General features: G+C 49.8%; 2 protein-coding genes across 5 annotated transcripts in view; one reads left to right on the forward strand and one right to left on the reverse strand.

Moving 5' to 3' along the window:
* The first annotated feature begins 2,198 nt into the window (after positions 1–2,198).
* LOC122391911 (heat shock protein 70 B2-like) lies at positions 2,199–4,592 on the forward strand. Its single transcript, XM_043386251.1, has one exon. The coding sequence runs from the start codon at positions 2,314–2,316 to the stop codon at positions 4,192–4,194; it is 1,881 nt and encodes a 626-aa protein (XP_043242186.1). The 5' UTR covers positions 2,199–2,313; the 3' UTR covers positions 4,195–4,592.
* Positions 4,593–4,725: 133 nt separating this feature from the next.
* The window catches only part of LOC122391910 (mucin-5AC-like), a 57,773-nt gene continuing 39,763 nt past the window's right edge, over positions 4,726–22,735 (reverse strand). The window contains exons 7-18 of one of the 4 annotated variants that reach the window (XM_043386248.1): positions 18,527–18,893; positions 18,080–18,126; positions 15,793–16,020; positions 14,923–15,375; positions 14,482–14,565; positions 12,875–12,978; positions 8,520–8,745; positions 7,715–7,844; positions 7,184–7,346; positions 6,897–7,041; positions 6,527–6,725; positions 4,726–6,213 (exon numbers count right to left, since the gene is read on the reverse strand). In XM_043386248.1, coding sequence (XP_043242183.1) covers positions 6,082–6,213; positions 6,527–6,725; positions 6,897–7,041; positions 7,184–7,346; positions 7,715–7,844; positions 8,520–8,745; positions 12,875–12,978; positions 14,482–14,565; positions 14,923–15,375; positions 15,793–16,020; positions 18,080–18,126; positions 18,527–18,893 — 2,278 coding nt within the window. In that variant the 3' untranslated portion in view covers positions 4,726–6,081. Of the gene's footprint in view, positions 6,214–6,526; positions 6,726–6,896; positions 7,042–7,183; positions 7,347–7,714; positions 7,845–8,519; positions 8,746–12,008; positions 12,235–12,874; positions 12,979–14,481; positions 14,566–14,922; positions 15,376–15,792; positions 16,021–18,079; positions 18,127–18,526; positions 18,894–22,735 lie in introns of all 4 variants that reach the window. The other 3 variants (XM_043386247.1, XM_043386249.1, XM_043386250.1) reach the window with 3 other exon arrangements.

The following is a 22,735-nucleotide window of genomic DNA, read 5'->3' on the forward strand; positions in this document are numbered from 1 at the left end:
TAAAGCATTTTTCGATGTTGTGAGTGCCCAAACCGGTATTTTCAGGCCATGGCCACCAATTTGGCTATCTCAGCTAAAAACTAATGTTAAGGTGGGATGGTCACTTTAAGTAATAAATAGGAACATTATAATTAATTTCTTGTCCATTGAGAAAAGAGTAGAGCCACAAGCCCCACGTATCTTTTGCTTTCACTATGTATAGCGCAATGCAATATACAATGTATTATATGTATTGTATACTTTAGATGTATTAGACATGCATTTATTTCACTAACCTGGCCGGGCCCGGGGGGTAATCCCAACCACCACAGCCCGGGGGGGGGGCGTTTTTCGCCCCCCCCCCCCTGTCTAACTCCGTAAATAAGGGAGCTACGGAAACAAAAGCGATACCAAACGAAAGGTCCTTACGTGACGATTCTAAAGCACCTAAAATTTTTTACCTCAGGTCAATTTTCAAGGTCAGAGGTCAAGGTCAAATGCAAAAACCGGCACATGTGTAGTGATCTCAAAATAAGCCTTCTAGAGGACGGCAGGCTGCATCAAACCGGGCCAAATTGGGTGTCAAACGAAAGAAGAGAATCTGAGGATTCCGAAAATGTGCTTAAAATTAAAGGTCAAGGTCAAGGTCACGCTCAAAATTGACCTCAAACTTGGCACTTTTTCGCCCATCTTGCGTGCTAGCTTCCAAGATGTTTTGAAATGTTTTGAGGCTAATCAGTTCACTATTTGTGGCTCATCTTACGATACAGGGCTGCTCAAAGGTCAAGGTCACAGAAGAGTATCCCTGCTAGAGGCTATTTCACTGATTCAAGGTAGTAATAATAAATAAGACAATTTTGCCGTCCAGAAGCTCTAAATGAAGGCTTAGAGAAAAATAGATGCCAGATTCGTGATCAGCGGGTACAAATACATCATAATTGACCTCTCATGTGTCAAGGTCAACCAGAGGTCATTCGAGGTCACATGAGGTCAACATAAAACTTGACCTTTTACGAACAAAATATACATCATTCGACGCGGCTTGACAAGGCGAATGCGATGGTTCCATTGCCGTAGCTCTAGGACCTTTTTTTGTCGAAGTTATTTGCGAAAAACTAAAACCACATTTCGGGGTCGTTGACCTGACCTCTGACCTCAGGTCGCCAAAACTATTTTTCTATTTTTCTCTAGGTCAAACGCTACACAACCGTGCTCGTAATTTGTCTTTATCTCTAAAACTCTATTTTTAGCAGCTATTTGAAGTTTGCGTCTGTGACGCCGAAGTTTGCCGTGCAGGGGTCTAGCAAATTGGACCTTCTGACGTCATCAATGGGACTAGGTCCAAATTTTTTACTTCAGAAGATGTCAAATTGATGGGAGAAAAGGTACTGAAAGTTTCGCTTTCCTATCCCTAAGCGTTCGGGAGCTATCGCAAATATTCGCCAGGGGGGGGCGAAAAACTACGGGGGGCCCGGGGGGCCCCCCGGGCCCGCGAGGGCTAATGTTTGGTCTTTCAAAATAAAAGGCGGCTTTTGATGCACATTCATTTTTTACGTTGTCATAAAAGCACAGTTTTCATCAGCAGCCGAAATTTCAGACTATTAGCTCATTTTCCTTGCACTCTCTTGATGGCCAATTTCGAAATTGCGCAATCCGAATATCGTACGCAGAAAATATATAGATCCCGCATTACAACTGAAGCTGCTCTGTTCTTTAATGTATATACCTACCAAGTTTCTAAAAGTACAGTGCAGTCCAATCATATTGCATTATTACATGAAAAGAAGTATCGTAAGGTTTTGAAGACAAGTGCATCCAATTAATAAATTCATCTCCAAACGCAGGGCACGTTGCAAGACGGCGGCAGTTCTATGTAGGGGGTGTAGCGTGGAAGCTTCTTTTCCCTATATGGCGAGCGACCGGCGGTGTCTTGTTGATGCTTCCAGATTCCACGTCACTCACGTGTGCTCCGTCTCCGTCTGACTCAGCGCGGCACGGACACCCCTTGGCACGCCCACCCGTCCCCAACCGAACGGTCGAGCACAGAAATAGCCACCAGAGATCCAGGCGGCCGGAGGATGACGTCACACCCACCGGACGGCAGCCAATGAGAAATCGGATAAGTCGGTACGTCATCGGTGAACCTGCTAGAATCTGGACGTCACTGTTCCAAAACGGTGGTGAGGTATAAACTAGCGCTTGTTGAAACCGACGAGCGTCAGTAGGTCTAGTGAGCTGCACCTGAGTGCTACCTTCGTCTGAGTGTGTACTGCAGCGTGCTTCGGGTAGCTTGATTGGAAAGTTGAGTAGTCTAACGACGCACAGTCTTTCACAATGGCAAAATCGACGGCGATTGGTATTGACCTGGGCACCACTTACTCATGTGTGGCAGTGTTTCAACATGGCAAGGTGGAGATCATCGCGAACGACCAGGGCAACCGCACCACGCCCAGCTACGTGGGCTTCACAGACACGGAGCGGCTGATCGGAGACGCCGCCAAGGGTCAGGTGGCCATGAACCCCAAGAACACCGTGTTCGACGCTAAGCGGCTTATCGGCCGCCGCTACGACGACCCCAAGATCCAGCAGGATATGAAGAACTGGCCTTTCAAGGTCGTCAACGAGACTGGTAAGCCCAAGATTGAGGTAGAGTACAAAGGAGAGATGAAGCGGTTCACGCCCGAGGAGATCAGCTCGATGGTGCTAACCAAGATGAAGGAGACGGCCGAGGCGTATCTTGGCACGTCCATCAAAGACGCTGTCATCACGGTGCCGGCCTATTTTAACGACTCCCAGCGCCAGGCCACCAAAGACGCCGGCATGATCACTGGTCTGAATGTCATCCGCATCATCAACGAGCCGACGGCGGCCGCGCTCGCCTACGGCCTTGACAAGAAGCTCAGCGGCGAGAAGAACGTCCTTATCTATGACCTGGGCGGCGGCACGTTCGACGTCTCCATCCTAAGCATCGCCGACGGCTCCATGTTTGAGGTCAAGTCAACGGCTGGAGACACGCACTTAGGCGGCGAGGACTTTGATAACAAGCTTGTTGACCATCTCGTGCAAGAGTTCAAGCGGAAGCACAAAAAAGACATGTCGGGCAACGCACGTGCCATTCGCCGCCTGCGTACCGCCTGTGAACGGGCGAAACGCACCCTTTCCAGCAGCACCGAGGCCAACATCGAGATCGATGCGCTCTTCGAGGGCATCGACTTCTACACCAAGGTGACGAGGGCGCGATTCGAAGAGCTGAACAGTGAGCTCTTCCGCAGCACACTGGAGCCAGTGGAGAAGTCGCTGCGGGACGCCAAGCTGGATAAGTCAGCCATCCACGAGATTGTCATGGTTGGTGGCTCGACACGCATTCCCAAGATCCAGAAGCTTCTTCAGGACTTCTTCAACGGTAAGCAGCTAAACCTCAGCATCAACCCGGACGAGGCTGTGGCGTACGGCGCTGCCGTGCAGGCAGCCATCCTGTCTGGAGACACCAGCTCTGCCATCCAGGACGTGCTGCTGGTGGACGTGGCGCCACTCTCGCTCGGCATCGAGACGGCCGGCGGCGTCATGACCAAGCTGATCGAGCGCAACAGTCGCATCCCGTGCAAGCAGCAACAGACGTTCACCACGTACTCCGACAACCAGCCGGCAGTCAGCATTCAGGTATACGAGGGCGAACGCGCCATGACCAAGGACAACAACCTGCTGGGAAAGTTTGAGCTCACCGGCATCCCGCCGGCGCCTCGTGGAGTGCCTCAGATCGAGGTCACCTTCGACATCGACTCCAATGGTATTCTGAACGTCTCCGCCGAAGACAAGTCCACCGGACGCACCAACAAGATCACCATCACCAACGACAAGGGCCGCCTCAGCAAGGCCGAGATCGAGCGGATGCTTGCCGAGGCGGAGAAGTACCGCGAAGAGGACGAGAAGCAGAGGGAGCGTGTCGCCGCACGCAACCGTCTCGAGGCGTACGCGTTCTCGGTCCGCCAGGCTGTGGACGAGGCTGGCGCCAAGGTCAGCGACGCGGACCGTCAGCTGGTGAAGGACGCCGTGGCCGCCACGCTCAAGTGGCTCGACGAGAACTCGCTGGCCGAGAAGGACGAGTTCGAGCACCAGTACAAGGAGCTGGAGGACAAGTGTCGTCCGATCATGACCAAGCTGGCGCAGGGCGGCGGACAGCAGGCGGCCGGGCCCACCGTGGAGGAGACCGACTAGGCGCTTGTCGTCCCTGTATCGCGAGAATCTGGCCTATTTCATTTCTCCTAGGGAGATTAGCTGAACTGATAAGAACTACAGAAGCACATCAATATCCAGCGTGGAGCATATGTTTCGACGGTTCATATGAATGTCTCACTAACGCGGTACTGAGGTCGTCCTGTCTGCTGGAAGGCTGTGCCTTTATGACGTTATACGCAATCTGTGCAATGCTGCTGGTAGGTTGATTCTTATTTGTTTAAAATAATTAGACACATGCGCTTCAGCTCATCGTGGGGACAGATAGCGCTCGCTATTGTTTTACGATATTGTATGCATTGTGTGAGACTTGGTTGCGTTCTCTTTGAGGTGCTAAACAAAATGTTTCTGCATAAATAATACAATACTGAGACTAGTCAGCAGACTCTACGCTCTGAGCAAGTCTCAGCATATTCGTTACATTTTCTGAATGATTACCAGGCATATTGACATAACGAACGTGGCGAGTTTGAGGTTTGGTAGCATAACTGGCGAAATTATCTAAAAGACACATTCACTATCATTCTGGTTTATTTACAATACCTCGATCAATAATCGATTCTACTATTGTAGAATGTATGCACACAATGATGAACACACATTTCCGTTTTATTCTACACAACACACCATGTGAAGTCGATAGGTAATAGAAACGGAGTTTCCGTTACCGACGTGCCACACACATTCGTAATGTCGCTGATCGCCACCCACGGCCCGAGGGCGTGAGCACGAGTCACGCCGTCCCGGGCTCAGGTAACAACAGCGTCCTGCACTGCCGTCCCGTCTCGAGTGGACAGTATCACGAATATTGGCACGCTAACTTTGAACACCGCGCGGTCTGTCGCTCCTACAATGAGAGCAGCTGTCAGTTCCAGTGTTCAGTTCCCCTAATACTCTGGTGCAGGCGCTTCGCAGCGTGTTGCGAATCCTCGGTGCACAGGTTGGCAACTGCAGCCGGTGAACAAACGATGATCACTGCCGGGCTGTGGCTTCAAACAGTTTGGCGTTGTGGCATCATAGCTTTCGTCGCTACAGACAAAAACTCGCCTGGTGCATATTTAAAGCGAATTACTCATTCGACCACTGTCAAGGTCCAGCCTCTAATAGCCACGTCACTCGTCAAGAAGATCTTGTCAAGTGCATTAAAATTGGCCTGCGACGCACGTTTAAATCGTAGGCCATGTCATGTAAGGAACGCATTGGTGAATTATAAACGAATGCGTCAAAATAATACGCCGCGGACTGTTTTGTTACCCTGCTCAAGCTCCCGCTGCAGAACCTGATACCTTCCTCGACTGCCCGCGAGACCAGCGCAAACAACAGTGATGCCAAGTCGCGTTCACCGTCTGGCACTAGACCTCGCAAACAGTACACCGGTCTCAATTTTGGCGGGAGGAAGGCACACAAATACAAATACACAAGGTGAACCCTTCGATCGCCCTGTTCGCAAATTTTTCCACGGTACAGCACCAGCAGAATCGCAAGCCGGCGACCGGACTGCGTTTCCGGCGGCGCTGGACATTCGAGCCGTGCAAGCGCGAAGGCTCATGGCATTGACACCGTTGTGTAGCCTCCGTCAGTACATTGTGCAAAATGGTTGCTCCCCCCAGACGAAGAACGCTGGATCAGGACACCGGTGGCACTCGTCAAACGTCAAACCCCCTAAAGGAGGCTTTGGTCCTAACTCACCCACGAACTCGGGCTTCGACAGTCACTAAGTCGCAACGGCATATACATTATTGAAAGAAGTTTTGTCCTGAAATAGGTCTGTGTCCAGTCGGATCCGGTATTGATGTCTCAGCAGGTAAAAGCATCAATTTCACCTGCTGTCTGACTCGGATCGACTCTGCACCGAGACTCAGAGCCGACTCAGGACTGGCTGACGCCGGTGGCACCAGTCCAGGGATATTTGTCCGGACAGGGCTGGCACGTGCTCATGTATCGGACCCCAGACTTGTGCCACAGGTTGCACTTCTTTGCTTTGTTGCATCGCTGACGCTCCTGCAGCAGAGAGGCAAATCTGTTAGAAAAGAAATCAAGGATCCAGTTGAAGATAAAATAATCGAAGCAATTAAGCACGCGTCATGGAAGCAAATGGCCTCGAAAGCAAGCAACTTAGGAAAAACGTAGTTCCGCACCTTATCGTACTAGCTGAGGAGGTATCGAGCTATATATGCTTCTTCTATGGAATATCGTTCACGACTTTTTCCAGCATGCAACAGGTTTTCAATGCGTCAAAGTACAACAGTGGTAATTCTTGGCAGTAAGTGACGCTGAAGACCTGTGTACACGCTTCTCACTAGCTCGCACTTACGGGATGGTCGCAGGCGAACGGTTTGAAGTTGTTGACGGTGCTGAGCGGCTGAGGGTCGCGCATCCACTGGATGGCCTGCCAACTGGTTACCAGCCACACGTCGTCCATCTTGGAGAGCGTGTCCAGGAAGGCCATGAAGCCCTCCTTGTGGTGCTCAGTGGTCATCCAGGCCGCGTGGAAGTACAGCGGGAAAATGGCCCTGGAAGAGATGACAACAACTAGTCGTGATCGGTATATAAGGGACATACGTGCGACGGATTTTATCAGAATCATTGATGAGGTAAGTGGACACTGGACAGTGGACATCTGCATGCTACCTTGTTTCATACAACCAACGTGTTAACAACCACTGAAACTGCTCGCTGCTCACCTGTTGGACGTGTAGTGACGCTCGAAGTTCTTGATCATCATCTTGTAGACTTCCTCGGCCGTCTCTGGGGCCGTACAGGCATCCACCATGGAGCACCGTCCTCCGTTGAGATCTTGCCACATGGACATGGGCACCTCCCACACGCCTGTCACGAAGAACAGCGGTCAGAGCTCAGATAGAGGGTCAGAGCTGCTCGTACAAAACAACGATAAACAATGACAAGATGTAAAGCAAGGAGAGAACTGTCTGAAATATAGGACCGGGTGATGTCTGGGAAAGTCACTGACCCGGGTAGGAGTTGCCGGGGCAGGGCGGGATCATGCAGTCGTGGTGGATCTTGTAGTCGAGCGTGTACGGCCAGCTGGGCGGGTTGTTCTCGTACACCGGCATCGACGAGTCGTACGTGAAGTTGTTGTTGTACAACATCTTGAACATGCGGTTACCGCCGATCTGAGGACGAGAATAGCCGTCAACATCCTGGGCTGCTGGATGCTGTACGCTGATTGTTATTGCTCAGCCCTATCTTGCTTGCAACGAATCTTTAAAATGCATGTGATAGTCTTTGTAAGCGAATTATGCAATGCAGGCACGGTAGTTATCGATCGGATGCCTTATGGACAAGCACTATCCTATACTATCGCCACTCTAAACGAAAAACATTGACGGACATGACCAGCTATGTTGGCCCGTTTACAACACGCCACCTGCCGCTTCATTCAGCGCGTGTAGCATCACACCATTATCCTTGTCAGATGACCGAATACCAGTGGAGCTAGACGTGAGCCCTGCGGTACTACGCGGCTGGGCTGTGTACTCACCGAGAGGAAGGGCGCGCGCATGCCGCGGACCTCCTCGACGGGCACACCGCCGTAGGCGGAGATGATCTCGCGCTGTCCGTTGATCTCCGCCTCCCATTTAGACGTGGAGAACTGCTCACCAAAACTGTGACTGGATAACGGCACGGGTGAGGTCAGACATTTGAGCTTACCACATTTTAAGCTGGAAACTACAGGGTTAGTAGTTACTTTTAAGATACGATTTATGCATAATCAAAACATTCACGGAACTCAAAAAAATGTTGGGAAGTTCAGTTTATTTCAGTTAAGTGCCTACATTAACATTTATTTCAATATTTCCAGCGAAGGTCTAAAAAACGTTATTTAAATTTGTGTGATCTCAAAACAAATATAGACCTAATGTTTTAACAGATATCACTTTCGATTAGTTATATCATAGTTCATTTAGCAGGCATTCAGAAAAGGTTATCCGAAAAGAACGGCCATGCACAATCTACGCAAGACAACTAATGAAATTTAGGTTCATGCGATTAGAGATCGCACCGTTTCATTGAACGTGCCATGCATCTGAGGCTCAGATTGTACCCACCCAATTTATTTAGTTTTGAAAAGCATATGATAAGCATTTGTACTGTTTTCTTTCATCAGCAATGCTCATCCCTGAAACTGTTTTTCCAACGCGTTGGCGAGGAAATGGTTGTCGATGTGCCATTCGAGCATATCTCCAGATTTAGCACACTCCAAACGCAACGTCAGCGAAGACGCGATGCACACTACCAGTTCAGCCGTCTGTGTGCTGTGCCGAGTGTGAGACTGCGACGCTCACCTGATGGAGTGTGACGCGATCTCGTGTCCATCTGCCCACAGGTTCTGCACCTGTCTGTAGTCGGTCCACTCGTGCGATACGTAGAATGTGGCCGAGATCGGGCAGCCGTTGGGGTTCTTGCGACCCGTCTCAAACATTTCCTTGTACAGCTCGTGGTTAATATCGTTGATCGAGTCGTCAAAGGTAAGCAGCACCAACTGAGGAGTGGACTTGGCCTCGAGGTCGCCTGGATGGACCGCCATCCCGTCAGTGAAGTCTCAGATAGACAGACAGACAGACAGACAGACAGACAGACAGACAGACAGACAGACAGACATGCAGGCAGACAGGCACACGTACAGGCATACAGTCTCTCTTGAAAGTACCGCGCATTTGTACGGTGGATCCACCAAGTCCGGCCGAGGAAGGGCTGCTAAGTTTGACAGTCACGGAAGCAATTGACATGAGGGTTGGATGGGGATGTCCATTGGTTCGATGCCCTTCAAATTTAGCAACCCTTCCTCACTCGGCCCAACCGCTCTGATACGTGGTACTTCAAAAGAGACTGTTATACAGACAGAAAAAAAAACAAAAAAAAAACAGGAAGACAGACAGACGGACAGACGACAGACGGACAACGGACAAACAGTTATGGAGAACGCGGGTAGAGCAGAAAGCGAAACTGTTTCACAGAAAACGTTCAGGAAGCAAATAAACAAAAACGTTAGAAGCGAAATAACCATGAAAAGAAACAACAGAAATCTACCCAATGAAAAATTATCTTTTGATCTATTAACACGCGCAGTGGAAGGGGGGGGGGGATTTCGCCCACCCCTCCTGTTTTTCGCCAATAACTCGCGCCGCAAACATAATATAAATGTGAAATGTTGGCTACCTGTCCAGAATTGAATTGCGGATCTTCCCGTGCAAGAAATAAGAAAATCGGTTCACAACTTTTCTAGAAATAGCGGTGTAAAGTCAAACATCCTGCCGCGGCGGCGGCGCGGCGGCGCGGCGTCCGGCGCTAGCCGTTACGCGCCGCCTGAATTGTAGACGGTGCCGGGGCGGGACGGTTCCGTCTTTACATCGCGCTCCATACCGCTGATTACATTAGATTCGCGTCAAATTTGGTGAGAAGACTGAGAAATGTACAGGCAATCATATGGTCAAATAATTTTGAAAATCGGCCAGTAACAACTTGAGTTATGAGTGTGTAAACACAAAATTGTGATTGCCGCGTTTCCCGCGTCGGCCGATCCCGCTTCAGCCGGCGACATCTTACCCTTAGCAGGCTTCTAACTGCCATATTTATTGTTGGATTAACTAGAAATTCACCATACATACTCACAAATGTTTGGTCTTACGTATAGTGAAAGAAAAAAGAAAATCAGCCGGTAACTTTTTGAGTTATCGGCGTGTAAACGCAAAAAAGTCGCAAATATGGCAGACTTGACCACATTTGACCTCATTTGACCTTGAAGATATTGACCTAGGGTCATGACATTCACACACAACAGAGTTCCCAATAGCCCCCACCTACCCTCCAAATTTCGTTTTTCTAGCTCCAGTAGGAGCTGAGATCTTAGGGGGGGCGACATCCGCCCCCCTTCCACTGGGCGTAGTACTCGCAACCCTTCCACTGCGCGTGTTAATCCACTAAATCATCGTATAAGGTGTGAGACAAGTGACTAGTGACAAGTGAGGAAAAAGACAGATGGAATCGCTTTGCCAAATGCCGATGCTGGTGATGATAGTGACGACCGACGATACTCCACTTCCTCGCGCGCCATTGCATTCGAATCAGTTGCTTCTTCATGCTTCACCACGTCGACATTTCATCTTTTACTTCAGATGGTTTGTTTTCAATCACTTCTGACCCTTTTGTTTTTGGTCGGATCGAGAAGTATGGGCATATGATCCGGCTTTCAGGAACACTTCTTCTCTATCAACAGCTTCCAGTATTCACGAAACGTTGGAGTAAATATTTGTACACGATGTGACCGGTCCATTAGTTTCTTTTTTCCGGATGCTACTTTGTGCTACATCAATCAAACGTGATAGGACAGGGGCGTTCTATTTGCCCAACTGGATTTGGAATGGCCGTCTAGGTGTCCCTGTCATTGGATAACAAATAATAAAAGGAAACGTTTCATTTAGAGCCGAATAAAAGGGCAAGGTAAAACTTTCTTAATAGTTATTTAAGTGTTGAGGAGAGAATCATGCTTAAGAAATTGTTACGCCTAAATATCAATTCATGCAATCGGAAAGATTAACCCTCGCCCGCACATGCCATTTTCCCATCCTAGAACGCACATGGGGGGGGGGGGTTGCCACCCCCGCGCCATTTCGTTCCTGTTGGAGATAGAGCTTAGCGGTAAAGACCAAAAAGATTCTTTGGGAAGAGACAAATCCAATGATACCCAGTTTTACCTTCTCAGGTCAGTCATTGACCTTCCAGGTCAGGTCAAACTAAAAAATGTTGCTGTTTTAGGTCACCGTTGGATATCAAGCGCGCTGCTTGTCATATACCGATGACGATGCCGTTTTCTGGTGCCAAGCCAGCTAGAACCTCTTTGTAACACTACCCGACCAGGTTTTTGCTGCTGAGGTCATCTCAGGTCAAGTTAGGTCAAGGTCAATAATATGTGTTTGTATGTCTGTGTGTGTCTGTGTGTATACTGATGTGTGCACCGATTGTTTATGTGTCCATATTACATGAAATCATGATCTGAGAAGCTTTTACCAAAAATGTAATCAAAAAATTTCAAAAAAAGTAAATTCAGCTTGCCTAAAACGCAATTATCTTAGATGACCTAGGTTGACCTTGACCCTGACCTTGACCTCTGTACATCGTCGAACAACATGTTTCATGATAGGTGGGAGGTAGGATTGGCATAAAAGGCCGAAATCAAGGTGTTAAAAGCTCACAAGGCCCATAGCCAACGCAAGATGTTGAGAATTGGCCATTTGGGTCATGACATGACCTGAAAAACAAGGTCATATCTCCGAAACCAAAAACCACAGAAACTTGAAATTTTCAGTGGACATCAAGAAAAGATAGAGGAGCAGCTATACGAAAAATCAGCCTTCTAGCTCTAAAAATGTTGAGTGCAGAGCAGAAAGACTACCTGGGGGGGTGGCAACCCCCCCCCCCCCCATGTGCGGGCGAGGGTTAAACGAAGAATTTAAGTTAGCGGACGGACAAACAAAGAAAAGTATCTTGCGAGGGAAGCACGCGAAGGTAAAAGGTTTAACCATCCAGGCTCGGGTAGAAACTAGAGGACGAGCTCCATGCCACCATGAACTCTTCGAAATACCAGGCAGTAGGTAAAGCAGGGACGGAGGTTCGGAGGGCGCCAAGCGGTCACATCTCGGCAAGACACCAACAGGCGATGGTGTTGCCTTTTCTCCACCATCTTGGTGGGGTCGTAGCGGCGTCCAGGACGCCCAGATGCACATGCGTTCAGGACCGCCGTGGCAGTCCGGCAGGCGGCGCTCGGGCCGACTTACGATACGGAGTGCGAGGCGATCTCGTGGCCGTCGGCCCACAGGTTCTGCACGTGCGCGTAGTCGGTCCACTCGTGGGAGAGATAGAACGTGGCCGAGATCGGGCACCCGTTGGGGTTCTTGCGACCCTCCTCGAACATCTCCTTGTACAGTCGGCGGTTTATTTCGCTGACGGCGTCGTCGAAAGTCAGCAGCACGAGTTGCGGTATTTCCTCGGGATACAGACCTCCTAGAATGGCCAGCAGGGTCAGACCAAAGGCCGAAACTCGTTCAGAAAGCTCCCGATTACTTGGGGAAAATTTCCAGCCCCTTGGATATGTGTCATTTACAGCTAACCAATGAGGGAAGGGTAGCTCTGAAGGCTGTGCGGACGGTGTCAACTGCCGAACATACATGAGGCATGTCCATTGTACAATCGTACACATGTTTACATGGCATTTACATGCATACGCCTGAGCAAATAAAAGAGGACAGCTGGAGCAGGGGCGGGATGGCGGGGTCTGCCCCCCCCCCCCCATCAACGATAAACACCGGTGAGCCGGCGGCAGTTTCAGTCGGGAATCGACGGCGTCCGCACGGCGGTAGCCAACTGCCCCATCTCTCCCCACACAGACGGTGTTTGTTTTGGCTCGATGGGGGCCGCCGTCGGCATCGAATCCTGCCGCTCTCCGCCAGCGGGGCACGGCCGATAGTACAGCCGGGCGAGAACGGGTCAGCCGCCCACGTATGTACCTATATCTGAGGTGGACACTGCCCGTGCCAACTGGGTCACCGACAGCCTGTGACACAATTCCGGCCGGGGGCATCGGCTTTGATAGTGGGAAGTGGATAGACAAATGTTGCCCTGGCCTGGTTTTGAACCCACAAACCTGGAGTGGCGGTTCCGCCGCACGAGCAGTCGGGCAGTTTGCAGCGCGCGTCGCACCGCTCTGCAGGCTGGTCAGGCAGCGGCTGGGGGTACAAGGGCGCTGGCCTGCCGGACACGAGGGCAATAGAATCACTGAGCGCTCAGAGCCAGACAATATTGAGTTATGTGTGAACACAGGGCAACGAATCAGTCACTAAGGCGGATAGTTAAAACCCGCGCCCCACTGGGGTCTGCGTATAACACGCCCTACTGGGGGGGGGCTATTCATAGCCCCCCCTCCTAACTCCGAAACTACTGGGCCGATCGTAAAAATTCAAACGGCGTCTGATAGCCCCGGAAAAACTGTCGAGCGAAACCTAATTTCATTGACCTCGAGGTCACCGATGACGTCACAGGTCAGGTCAAAGTAAAAATTATTAGCATTTTGGCTTGTTCACGTTTTGGGCTCTGGCCGCCGTCTTACAAGTCAGATCAGGCTCATTTTTGGTTCACACACTCGTGAACAGATGCTCTAGATACCCTGAGGGTACCAAACTTGTACTTTGATTTTCAGGTCAAGGTCAGGTCATCACAGGTCACGAAAATATTATATCATGCGTCGGTCACGTGACACATGTTTTATGGTCCATTTAGGCCAAAGATTTCGAATTTGATGTCGTCTGTGTCATTCGAGGTCATTTTGAGTCGAATTTAGCTTAGTTAAGGTCACTTTCAGGTCAAAAAAGGTCAAATTTTGAAGTTATAATTTTTCAAGAGAAAATGTGTCTATTGGATGCAGTTTGAGCTCAGGAACACGATGGTGCTATTTATATTGGCGTACGATGTCAAATACGTGGTGAAAAATTGATTTGAAAAATTAATAATTGTGAATTTTTTGCAATAATGCGTAAAACTTAGCCATTTTTGAAGATATTTAGCTAAAACTTGCTAGAGTGAGTCATAATCACCCGTATTATCACATATATTCCGGTTTTTTCGAAAAGTCAAAAACTTTTTGAAAAAAATGTAAAAATGTAAATTTTGAATTTTATTATATAAATTTTTCAAAATTTTCAAAATTTCGAAAATCCGAGATAGCAGTTTGATAGCGCAGTCTATTCTGAGTCCTCTCATGCAAAGAAATTGGATCTAGCTTAAAAACTGAGCCCTTGGGAGCGATTGCCGTGGTTCAATGTTTTGCGTCGAAAACGGCCGAACATGACGTCACTCTGACGTCATTTCCGGCCGACCTATGGTAGCTACGAAGTTCAAATTTTGACACAAGGTGTCAAATTGATGCAGCCGAAGGAACTGAAAGTTTGGCGTCGATACGTCAAGCGGTTTGGAAGTTATTGCAGAAAAACGGGAGGGGGGGCTATAAATAGCCCCCCCCCAGTGGGGCGCGGGTTAAATGTGGTGGAAAAAGAAACGTGCGTCAGAATACAATTTCTGACAATCATGCATTCTGCATAATCTGCATACATATCCACTGTACAATGCCAGTCTATCAGGGAGAACAGAAACCCTAATTAGACAACGCAAAACAGCATTTTAAGGAAAGGTATCTTTGCAGTTGCAGGTATCTTCCACACCGTATGTACATTGTGCGACCTGCCGTGGCCGACCTACCTGCTGGGAGGCGGTCCAACTACAGTAATTTTCTTAGGCGTATGATCAACCACAGTGTTCTTGCTCTTCTTCGGGAACACCAGGCTGAAAAAGAAAAAATAACCAGTAGCATGACGTAACGAAATCAGAGTCACATCGCCTTGTCCATTTTATATCAGCAATGTGGCCTAAATAACAATGCTGTGAAACGAAAGCACCCAACCTCGTTTATAATTACACGGGAACAAACATTCAACAAAGTTTGGCTCACCACCCATCTTATGGCCCGAATGGCTCGAAGAACCTCGAATGGCCTTGGCCACTCGAGGTCCTAGCTTTGAGGTCCTAAATCTTTCAAATGTTTGCTTCCCGCCACGGTAAATCATATTCTAGCTGCTGACATAAATCGTGCGTCAACACACGATTGCTTCCATCTCCCACTTCGGCTGCCTATTCTCTCACCTGGAGGTGCGTCGCGGAGTGCTGGGCGACTCGATGGACTTGAGACCGGTGCTGGGGGTGCGTCGACTGCTGGTCACAGGTGCCGCCGAGGCGCTCGGCCGCACGAAGGTCTGCCGGCCTCGGGAGGTGGTCGGCTTCTCAGTGGCCTCGGTGGTGTCCTTTTCCTCCTTGCCACGGCCAGAGTTGGGCACAAACGTGGATGGGAAGGCGATCCGGCTGGAGGAGCGCGTGGAGCCCAGCGTGGAGGAACGCGTGGAGCCCAGCGTTGAGGAACGCGTGGAACCCAGCGTGGAGAAGGGCCTGGACGGCCGCGTGGAGCCGAGGGTGGAGGATCGCGTGGATCCGAGGGTGGAGGATCGGGTGGAGCTAAGAGTGGAGGATCTGGTGGAGCTGAGAGTGGAGCCACGAGAGGAAGTGAGCTCAGACGGCTCCGTCTTCCCGAGCGCTGTCGCACTGAAACGAGAAAATATCGGTGGTCAGATGAGGACTAACACAGGGAAATCGTTCTACTGATGAATGAACACAGGTGAAAATGGATTGGCCATTGAGGAAGTTAGTAGATTCGAATCCAGCGTTATGCTGTCCCACTCAATGGACCTCATTTTCACTCAGACCTACACCCAATTTTCCTCACACATGCGAGAAGCAAGTCTTTAATCCCAGTTTCCCGTTAGTGTTGTTGTTCTGTCACCAAATAAACCAATATAGGTACCCGAAACCATTGCATTTGGATCTGTCCGTGTGATTCCTTAGTCTGAAAAATGGTTTGCAAGCAAGAACTTTCTTTACGTTGAGCGGCTGACAGTTGGCCTATACGAGTGACGTAAGGTCACTGACCTCTGGGTATGTCAGGAGGTCACTGCCACTGACCTTGGCCGGACGATGTTTCGCAGTGCGAAGACTGGTCTTTCGGTGGTGGTGGTGGTGGTGGTTGAGGTGGTGGTAGTGCTGGCTGTCGTGGTAGTGGTAGTAGTAGTGGTAGTAGTAGTGGTAGTGGTGGTGGTGGGATCCGCTGCCTCCGTGCTCCGTTCGTCCTGTTCCCGAGGCACCAGCGAGGGGCGCAGCCGACTGGCCGGACGATCAGCCGACAGCCAGCCGCTAGAAAGGCAGGCGCATGCACGGACCCCTCAGTGGGACGTCCCGTAACCGAGCACAAGCCGACGACCAGGCAGACGGACAGACACAGACAGACACAAACAGAGACCACGCACGGACTGTGTCCCGTCAAAACGAGCCACGGGACAAAAACGCAGGTCTGGACGAGCACACGACAGCAGACAAACAGTAATGTCATTAATAAAGGTAAGGATAAGTTGAGCGTAAACAAACAGTGTTTATCGTATTAGTAAAGTATTTCAAACACCGAAAGTATGCACCTGTAAGACCATGATGTTATCCTGGACCATAGTCATGACACCATTTCCATACCTGTCAGTTAAATGATAAAATTAATCCGATGGCAGACAAGCAAATGTTGGGCGCTGCTTGCAATAAGCCTTTTCTATTATCTGACTGGGTATACGACACGCTTCAAACTTGTGCTTCAACGGGAACTATTTGGCGGCCTGATGCATCCCAATATCATCGGAATAAATGCGCGAATTTAGAATGAACACGTGCACCAGCTTGCATGCAGCATGCAGATCGGTCAAAACCTGATTGGTTTCTGACAAATGATCGTGAACAACTGGAAAGTGATAGAGGGTGGGAAGTGTGGCATCCTAAAATTGACGAGTGATGCGTATTGGCACCTCACTCTGTAGAGAGCCAGAAGTGCCAATCCATTACTGTTGACCATGAAGTGTGCACAAGCGTGGCTGTGCACTGTGGCAGGCGGACGTGCTTCAGACGATGTGGTCAATGGTATATAGTTGAAGGACAATCTAAAAACACGTTAGCCGCGATTATCTCTAAGCTGTGCTATGATGCCGAACCCCATAGGCCAGTCATTAGGTGCACAGTTTCAAGAGGAACTTTATGTTGCTATTGGCTAAAAAGAACCGTGTATACGCCCATTACGAAGTGCGGGTGGGTTCGCGGCTGGCTATTTTCGTCTGCGAGTGCTGTGGGCTCGGCACACCAGCACCTCAGTGAGCCTTCTCTACTGCCGCGTGCCGCGGCCGCTACCTGAGCTGTTCTCTGGTGGCTGAGGGCGCTGACGGACGCCGCAGCCGGCGCCGATTGGTGGAGACGGCCCCGGCTCTGCCAACGTCCGCGCGCTGTCTGGGCCGCACTCGAGCCACGCTAAAAGTAGCCCCGCGGTTGGAAACACAGACACGGACAGCCGGGATGGCGTCACACAGGTGTCCGGCGCTGGGACAGGCCGGTCGGCGCTTATCAGATACCTAACATCTAACTAAGAGCACCCGCCTGTGCAGGATAATAGATGTTTACGTGAGGATGGGAGTCAAAACAGCGCGACAAGCTCATCCTGTAGCCAAGAGTTATTGGATTCCATGGCCAGAGCCAGCCTATTTTTAACGGAGTCGCGCTAGGTGATGGATGTTTAGGAGCTGGAGAGCAAATAAATTAGGAGGTGCTTATACACATGGCATACAGTCTGATGAAAGAATGCGGATGATTATGCATAATAAAATGAACACATTCGGAATACGATTTGGAATCTCAGCAACCTGCGTAATGCGTATATGTCTACTGTTTTCAGCTCTGGGAATAACATCTAACGGCATGTACTTATGCTGTGTAATGCATATGCCTGAATCATATATATTTACGTGCTTATTAACAGCGAATATTATGTATTTCATAATTTCGCCAAATTTTCCAGGGTCTTTCGTGAGATATGGCATTCTTATTCTTCTAAGCTATCCTGTTTGTCTGAAATCCTAATATTTTGAGATACTGACGCAGTTTGAAGTGAACCGCCTCTAATAAATTACCTTTCATAAATTGACGTGAGCCATAGACATCTGGCCGATTTAAAAGCCTGACGCTGTCCTACAAGCAAACACGGCATCCGAGGGGTGAAGGTCAGCCGGGGTGGGTCTCAGAGGGTGTGCCGCGGCGCCAGTATAGACAATGGGCGCCACCACGCTCCCAGGAGTGTGACCGCATTCTCCACTGTCATACTGTCTACTGTCTACAGTCTACTGTCCACTGTCCACTGTCCACTGTCCACTGTCTACTGGGCACCTACCGTCGGGTGGCGGGCGCTGTTGGGCGGCTGGTAGGCTCGGCGACCGTCTGAAATGAAAACACCAATCGCCGTCAAGAAACAAAAAAAAATACACACACAAAAAAAAAAAACAGACAAAGCTGAAGTTCAGACAGACAGCAGCCCGAGAGAGGCTACCAACATCCCAGCTGAGACGGAAACTCGCAGTCCAAATCGAACGACTCAGTTCTCACCGCCATCGTATCTTCAATCAATCGAACACCTTTAATCTGTGCACACTATCACTGTCTGATATCCAGCTTCCACATCTAAGATTGTTAGAAATTCGATACATTTAGGCTAGCACGTTGTGGACCACAATTTTTCTGGCCGTAATACGGTCGCCACTGTTTCCTCCCAATATCCCGGTAAAACTCCCCAGTTACTCCACGACAGACCGGTCGACAGACAGACATATCGTCCACTTACCGTTCTACGCGTCGTTGTGTCCACCGCATTGGCAGACTCCTCAGTGGTGGACGACGCGACGTCGTAGTCGTCATACACCAGATCATCGTCGTCGTAGATGTAGTAGACGTCGTAGACGGTGTCGTTGACGTAGGCCACGTAGGCGGGCTCGGTGGGCGCCGTCGGCGTCGACGTTACCTCCACCGTCCGACGGGTCGTCGGCTCCGACGAGGAGGGGAACACCGGCCGACGCGTCGACGAGACGAACGTCGACGGCGATGAGGGCGCCCGCGGAGGGAACCGGGTGCCCGTGTCGCCGAACGAGAACGACGAGAGGGTGGCCAGACGCACCGGTGCGTCCGTGCCCTTGGAGAGAGCGCCGCGGTCACTGCGGAGAGAGGGAGGAGAGAAGGGTGGGTGGTTGGCATGAGACCAGATCATAATGATCTGCTGAAAAGCAGTTTAAGCATTCGAACTAGGCTGGAAGATGTGACAAACCTAACATTTATCCGGTTAAAATCACGTAAACACAACATTTCGCAGCATGCCGGTAATCACGTAATCGTAGTTGATTATCTTAATGGGCTGCTAACTTCGCTCGGTGAAAGCCACTATCAATGGTTCCGCAGCCGAGAAACCGTTCAAGGCGACATCTATTCGGTGTCAGCGATTTTGCATAGACACTAGGTGTCTCTAAGTCAGGACATCGTGGCTGGCAAGACCACGGCATAGCTTGACGTAAAATTACTGATGCGGTTCGAACCAGGCTCCATTACTCGAGGTGCGTCAACTCCATTTGAAGGCCATCCAGAACCACTAGCCGGTAATGTGAATAACCTCATGTCTTAAGGTCAGAGTCCGTGAATCCTACACATCGGTGACCAGACGGCCACAAGAAACCCATACCTACCTACCTATACCTAACTTTTTACCATAACTCAACCATCAAATAGGCCAGTGCTGTCAACCGGCTACCAACAAAAGGTAATAAACAAAAAAGTAACTAAGCATGTCTCATTGTCGTCTAGACTCTTAAAGTGACCGTTTATCATCAGAGATGCTTCACCTGTGGTAAGAGTAATGCCTTTAAGTGTTAAACTTGAATCAAGATAGGACAAAGTACCGTTACTTTAACATTCATTGCAAGTAATTAGCAATTTATGGACGCAAGCGTTAGTGTCATACAGGCCACTTAAACTGAGGGTTAGGTATCTAGACTAATCAATCATGAATCAAGGTCTGAGTTACAGTTAGCACAGGTGCTGACGGGAAGTGTATCTATCAAGCTACGCTTCTGTTGCAGCTTGGCCTTCATTCTGTCGTCTCTCCGGCCGTGTGCAGGTATCATCCGGCTGCTCCTAAATCGTCCGACCTCGCCCGTCCCTGCCCGGCGGCGGTGTGGGAAGGGAGACTTCGTGAGAACGCCGTAAATCAGCTGCTGCCCTCGTGAGCTCTGAGCCGCCGCCCCTGCTCGGCCCTGCCCGGCCCGCCCCTCTCAGGGTCGGGCGTGAGACCCCACCCGCCGTGGGACACCGCCTGCACCGGGCGGATCGTGCTCACCGCAGGGTGGCCACGCCCCCTCTGCGGTTCCGGAACCCCCTCTGCAGATGAGAGCGGCCCCCAGCTGCACCCAATTTAGCACGCCACGAGGAAGGATGGATGGTTCGGTGATTGGCATTGAGACATTGGCTGTAGCCTGTAACAAGCATGCTCGTACCAAATAATGTATTTACTTCGTTCGGGCCTTTCCTATATTTAGGAGCATTCTGGCGTTTTTAAAAGAACCAAACGCAAATCTCTTTCATTTGGTTATGAATATTTGTGTTTGTTTTACATGGAGTAAATTTATAAATCGTCATTGTCATTATGAATAAAGAAACAATATTTTCTCACCTTACTCGTAAGAGAAACAGATAGTGTAGCTTTTTAGTCACGATTTGGTCTTTCTTCAATGCTAGGCTACATTTGATGAATGGGTGATGGTCAAAAACCATCGGTGATGTTATCCACTCAGCAAAGGCACCCACATCGAACTTTGTGCGTCGTTTCCAAGCTCTTTACCTATCACTCCCGTAGCTTTCTGTTTCGCTGCGCTACCGCGGCTATTCAATTACAGGCTTGTAGGCACCGACAGTGGCGGTTACCGCCGCTGTGGTCTGTCGATTCCGCTTTGTATGATCGAGTGTCAATTGTGTTAATGAGCTAGTGACAGGGAGAAGGGTAATGGGAATGTACATACCTATAGCGGAAGTGTCTATGTTAACCTAACTACAAACAATTGACCAACTTTGGACAGGTTAGCCCGCGCCCGGCTGGGGGTCCTGGATTTCCACGCCCTGCTGGGGGGGGGGGTGTTTGAACACCCCCCCTTCTAACTCGGCTCCTGGGCCACGTAGCGACACGCGGAAGGCGGCGTTCGAAAGAGCGTCAAAAATAATGAGGAAATCACTTCGGTCAATTTTTTGGTCAGGTCAAAGGTCAGGTCACCAGAGGTCATTGAAGGCAAAATTTCGCCGATTTCAAGGTCGAATGTCGACAATTTCCAAGAAGCCAACGCATAACTCGGGAACCAATAGAGCTACAGCGCCGCGGAAAAGCGCATTCGATAGCCCTATTAACGCCCTTTCTGAGTAATTTCCTCAGATTTGACCTAACGTCAACGGTTTTGCCTGCAGGGGGCAAAAACTGCAAAAATAGCCGATTTTTTCGGAAACAGTTTTTCTGCAATAACTTTTGACTCAAGCCTTGTACGAGCTTACTTTTACCGGCATCGTGTTCCTCTCGTCAAGACGCATCGAATGAACTATAACTTGACCTTGAAAGGTCAACTTGAAAATTTGACCTCAGGTCAAGGTCATGACCTGACCGGAAAGGGTCATGTTGCATATCAGTCGATCCGTATCGTCGAGCTGAACACATCTAAGGCGTTTTCATCGCTCTAGCATGCCTCTATCAAAAGTTATTTGCGAAAAACTGTTAGATACTATTCGTGACCTAAGATGACCTCAGGGCATAAACAGGGGTCACGGACACCATTTTCATGTTCAGTGTGTCTAAACCACTTGTAATTCAGTGTTTGGGAGTGTTTATAATGTCTTTCGTCCAAAAGAGGCGCATTTCAATTTTCTCCCATTGACTTATAATGGGGAGGTCGCAAAATTGACCTGACCTTAGGTCATCGATATCAAAATTCTGAGATATACATTTTGTACATGCTATTGCTCTTAGCAATCGCTGAAAGTTTCAAAGCGATCGGTCACTCGGTGTAGCTATGACAGACATTGAAACTTTTTATGAGGTGAGGTCACTTCAAGTGACCTGGTGACCTGACCTTGAATGACCTTGGTCTGAAATTTTCACAACATGTGTAGAATTGATGTATGATAAGGTATACCAAAAACGGCGGCGCTCCGCGCCGCCGTTTTTGAGATATTCGCGAAAAACCACAGGGGGGGGGTGTTCAAACACCCCCCCCAGCAGGGCGCGGGTTAGGACATAAGAGTGCATGGTATCTGACGAGCGACACGCATGCATGACAGGATCAGCGAATCTGCATTGGCAGCCTTTCACTTGAAGTCAGTGACGGTTAGCGCCTCCCACAATGTGCGGTCCTCGGGTCCAGCATTGGGCTAGCGACCGTGGCTATAGAGGCCAATGTCAACTGTCAGGGAAGGGCTGAATGTCCGAGGCCGCTCACGATCATTTTGAAGCTAGGGTTCGTCAGACTGACCACTTGTCCGTTTCTCCTTCTCTTTGACAGCTTGTCGGCGCTGTCCGATTGTCCGCGTCTTCTCGCGACTGCCTGTCAGCCTATACACGTCTCTGTGTGTTTGTGAGTCTGCCGCTCATAACCAGACTGGCACGTGCGAGACACTTGGATCCGTCTCGTCGCAAGGTCGCTCGTAAAAACCGAGGCCGTCGCACACCGGATGCGCGACACCCGTGGACGTGAGCCGTCATCGTCCGGGAGGGTTGGGGGGTTCGGAGCGTAGACAGATAGACGTGACTGCGCGGCCATCGGAGCACAGGAGGGATGGGGTGGGACCGGGAGAGCCCATTGCTAGAGATTCGACTCGGTTCATTGCGATGGTACCCGAGGATGAGTCGAAAATTAACGAGACGATTCTGCTACCGATGGCGAAAGAATCGTGAATATTCGAGTCGGTATGTTTGATAGTTTGTGCATGGTCTCCTATTCATCAGCGGCTGAATGATCTTTGGAGCGTTCTG

Source organism: Amphibalanus amphitrite, unplaced genomic scaffold (assembly GCF_019059575.1).
Source record: "Amphibalanus amphitrite isolate SeventyFive unplaced genomic scaffold, NRLGWU_Aamphi_draft 000461F_arrow, whole genome shotgun sequence".
NCBI classification, from domain to species: Eukaryota; Metazoa; Arthropoda; class Thecostraca; order Balanomorpha; family Balanidae; genus Amphibalanus; species Amphibalanus amphitrite.

Excerpts from the sequence above, each read along its gene's own strand:
- LOC122391911 (XM_043386251.1), top strand. The coding sequence starts at position 2,314 with ATGGCAAAATCGACGGCGATTGGTATTGACCTGGGCACCACTTACTCA.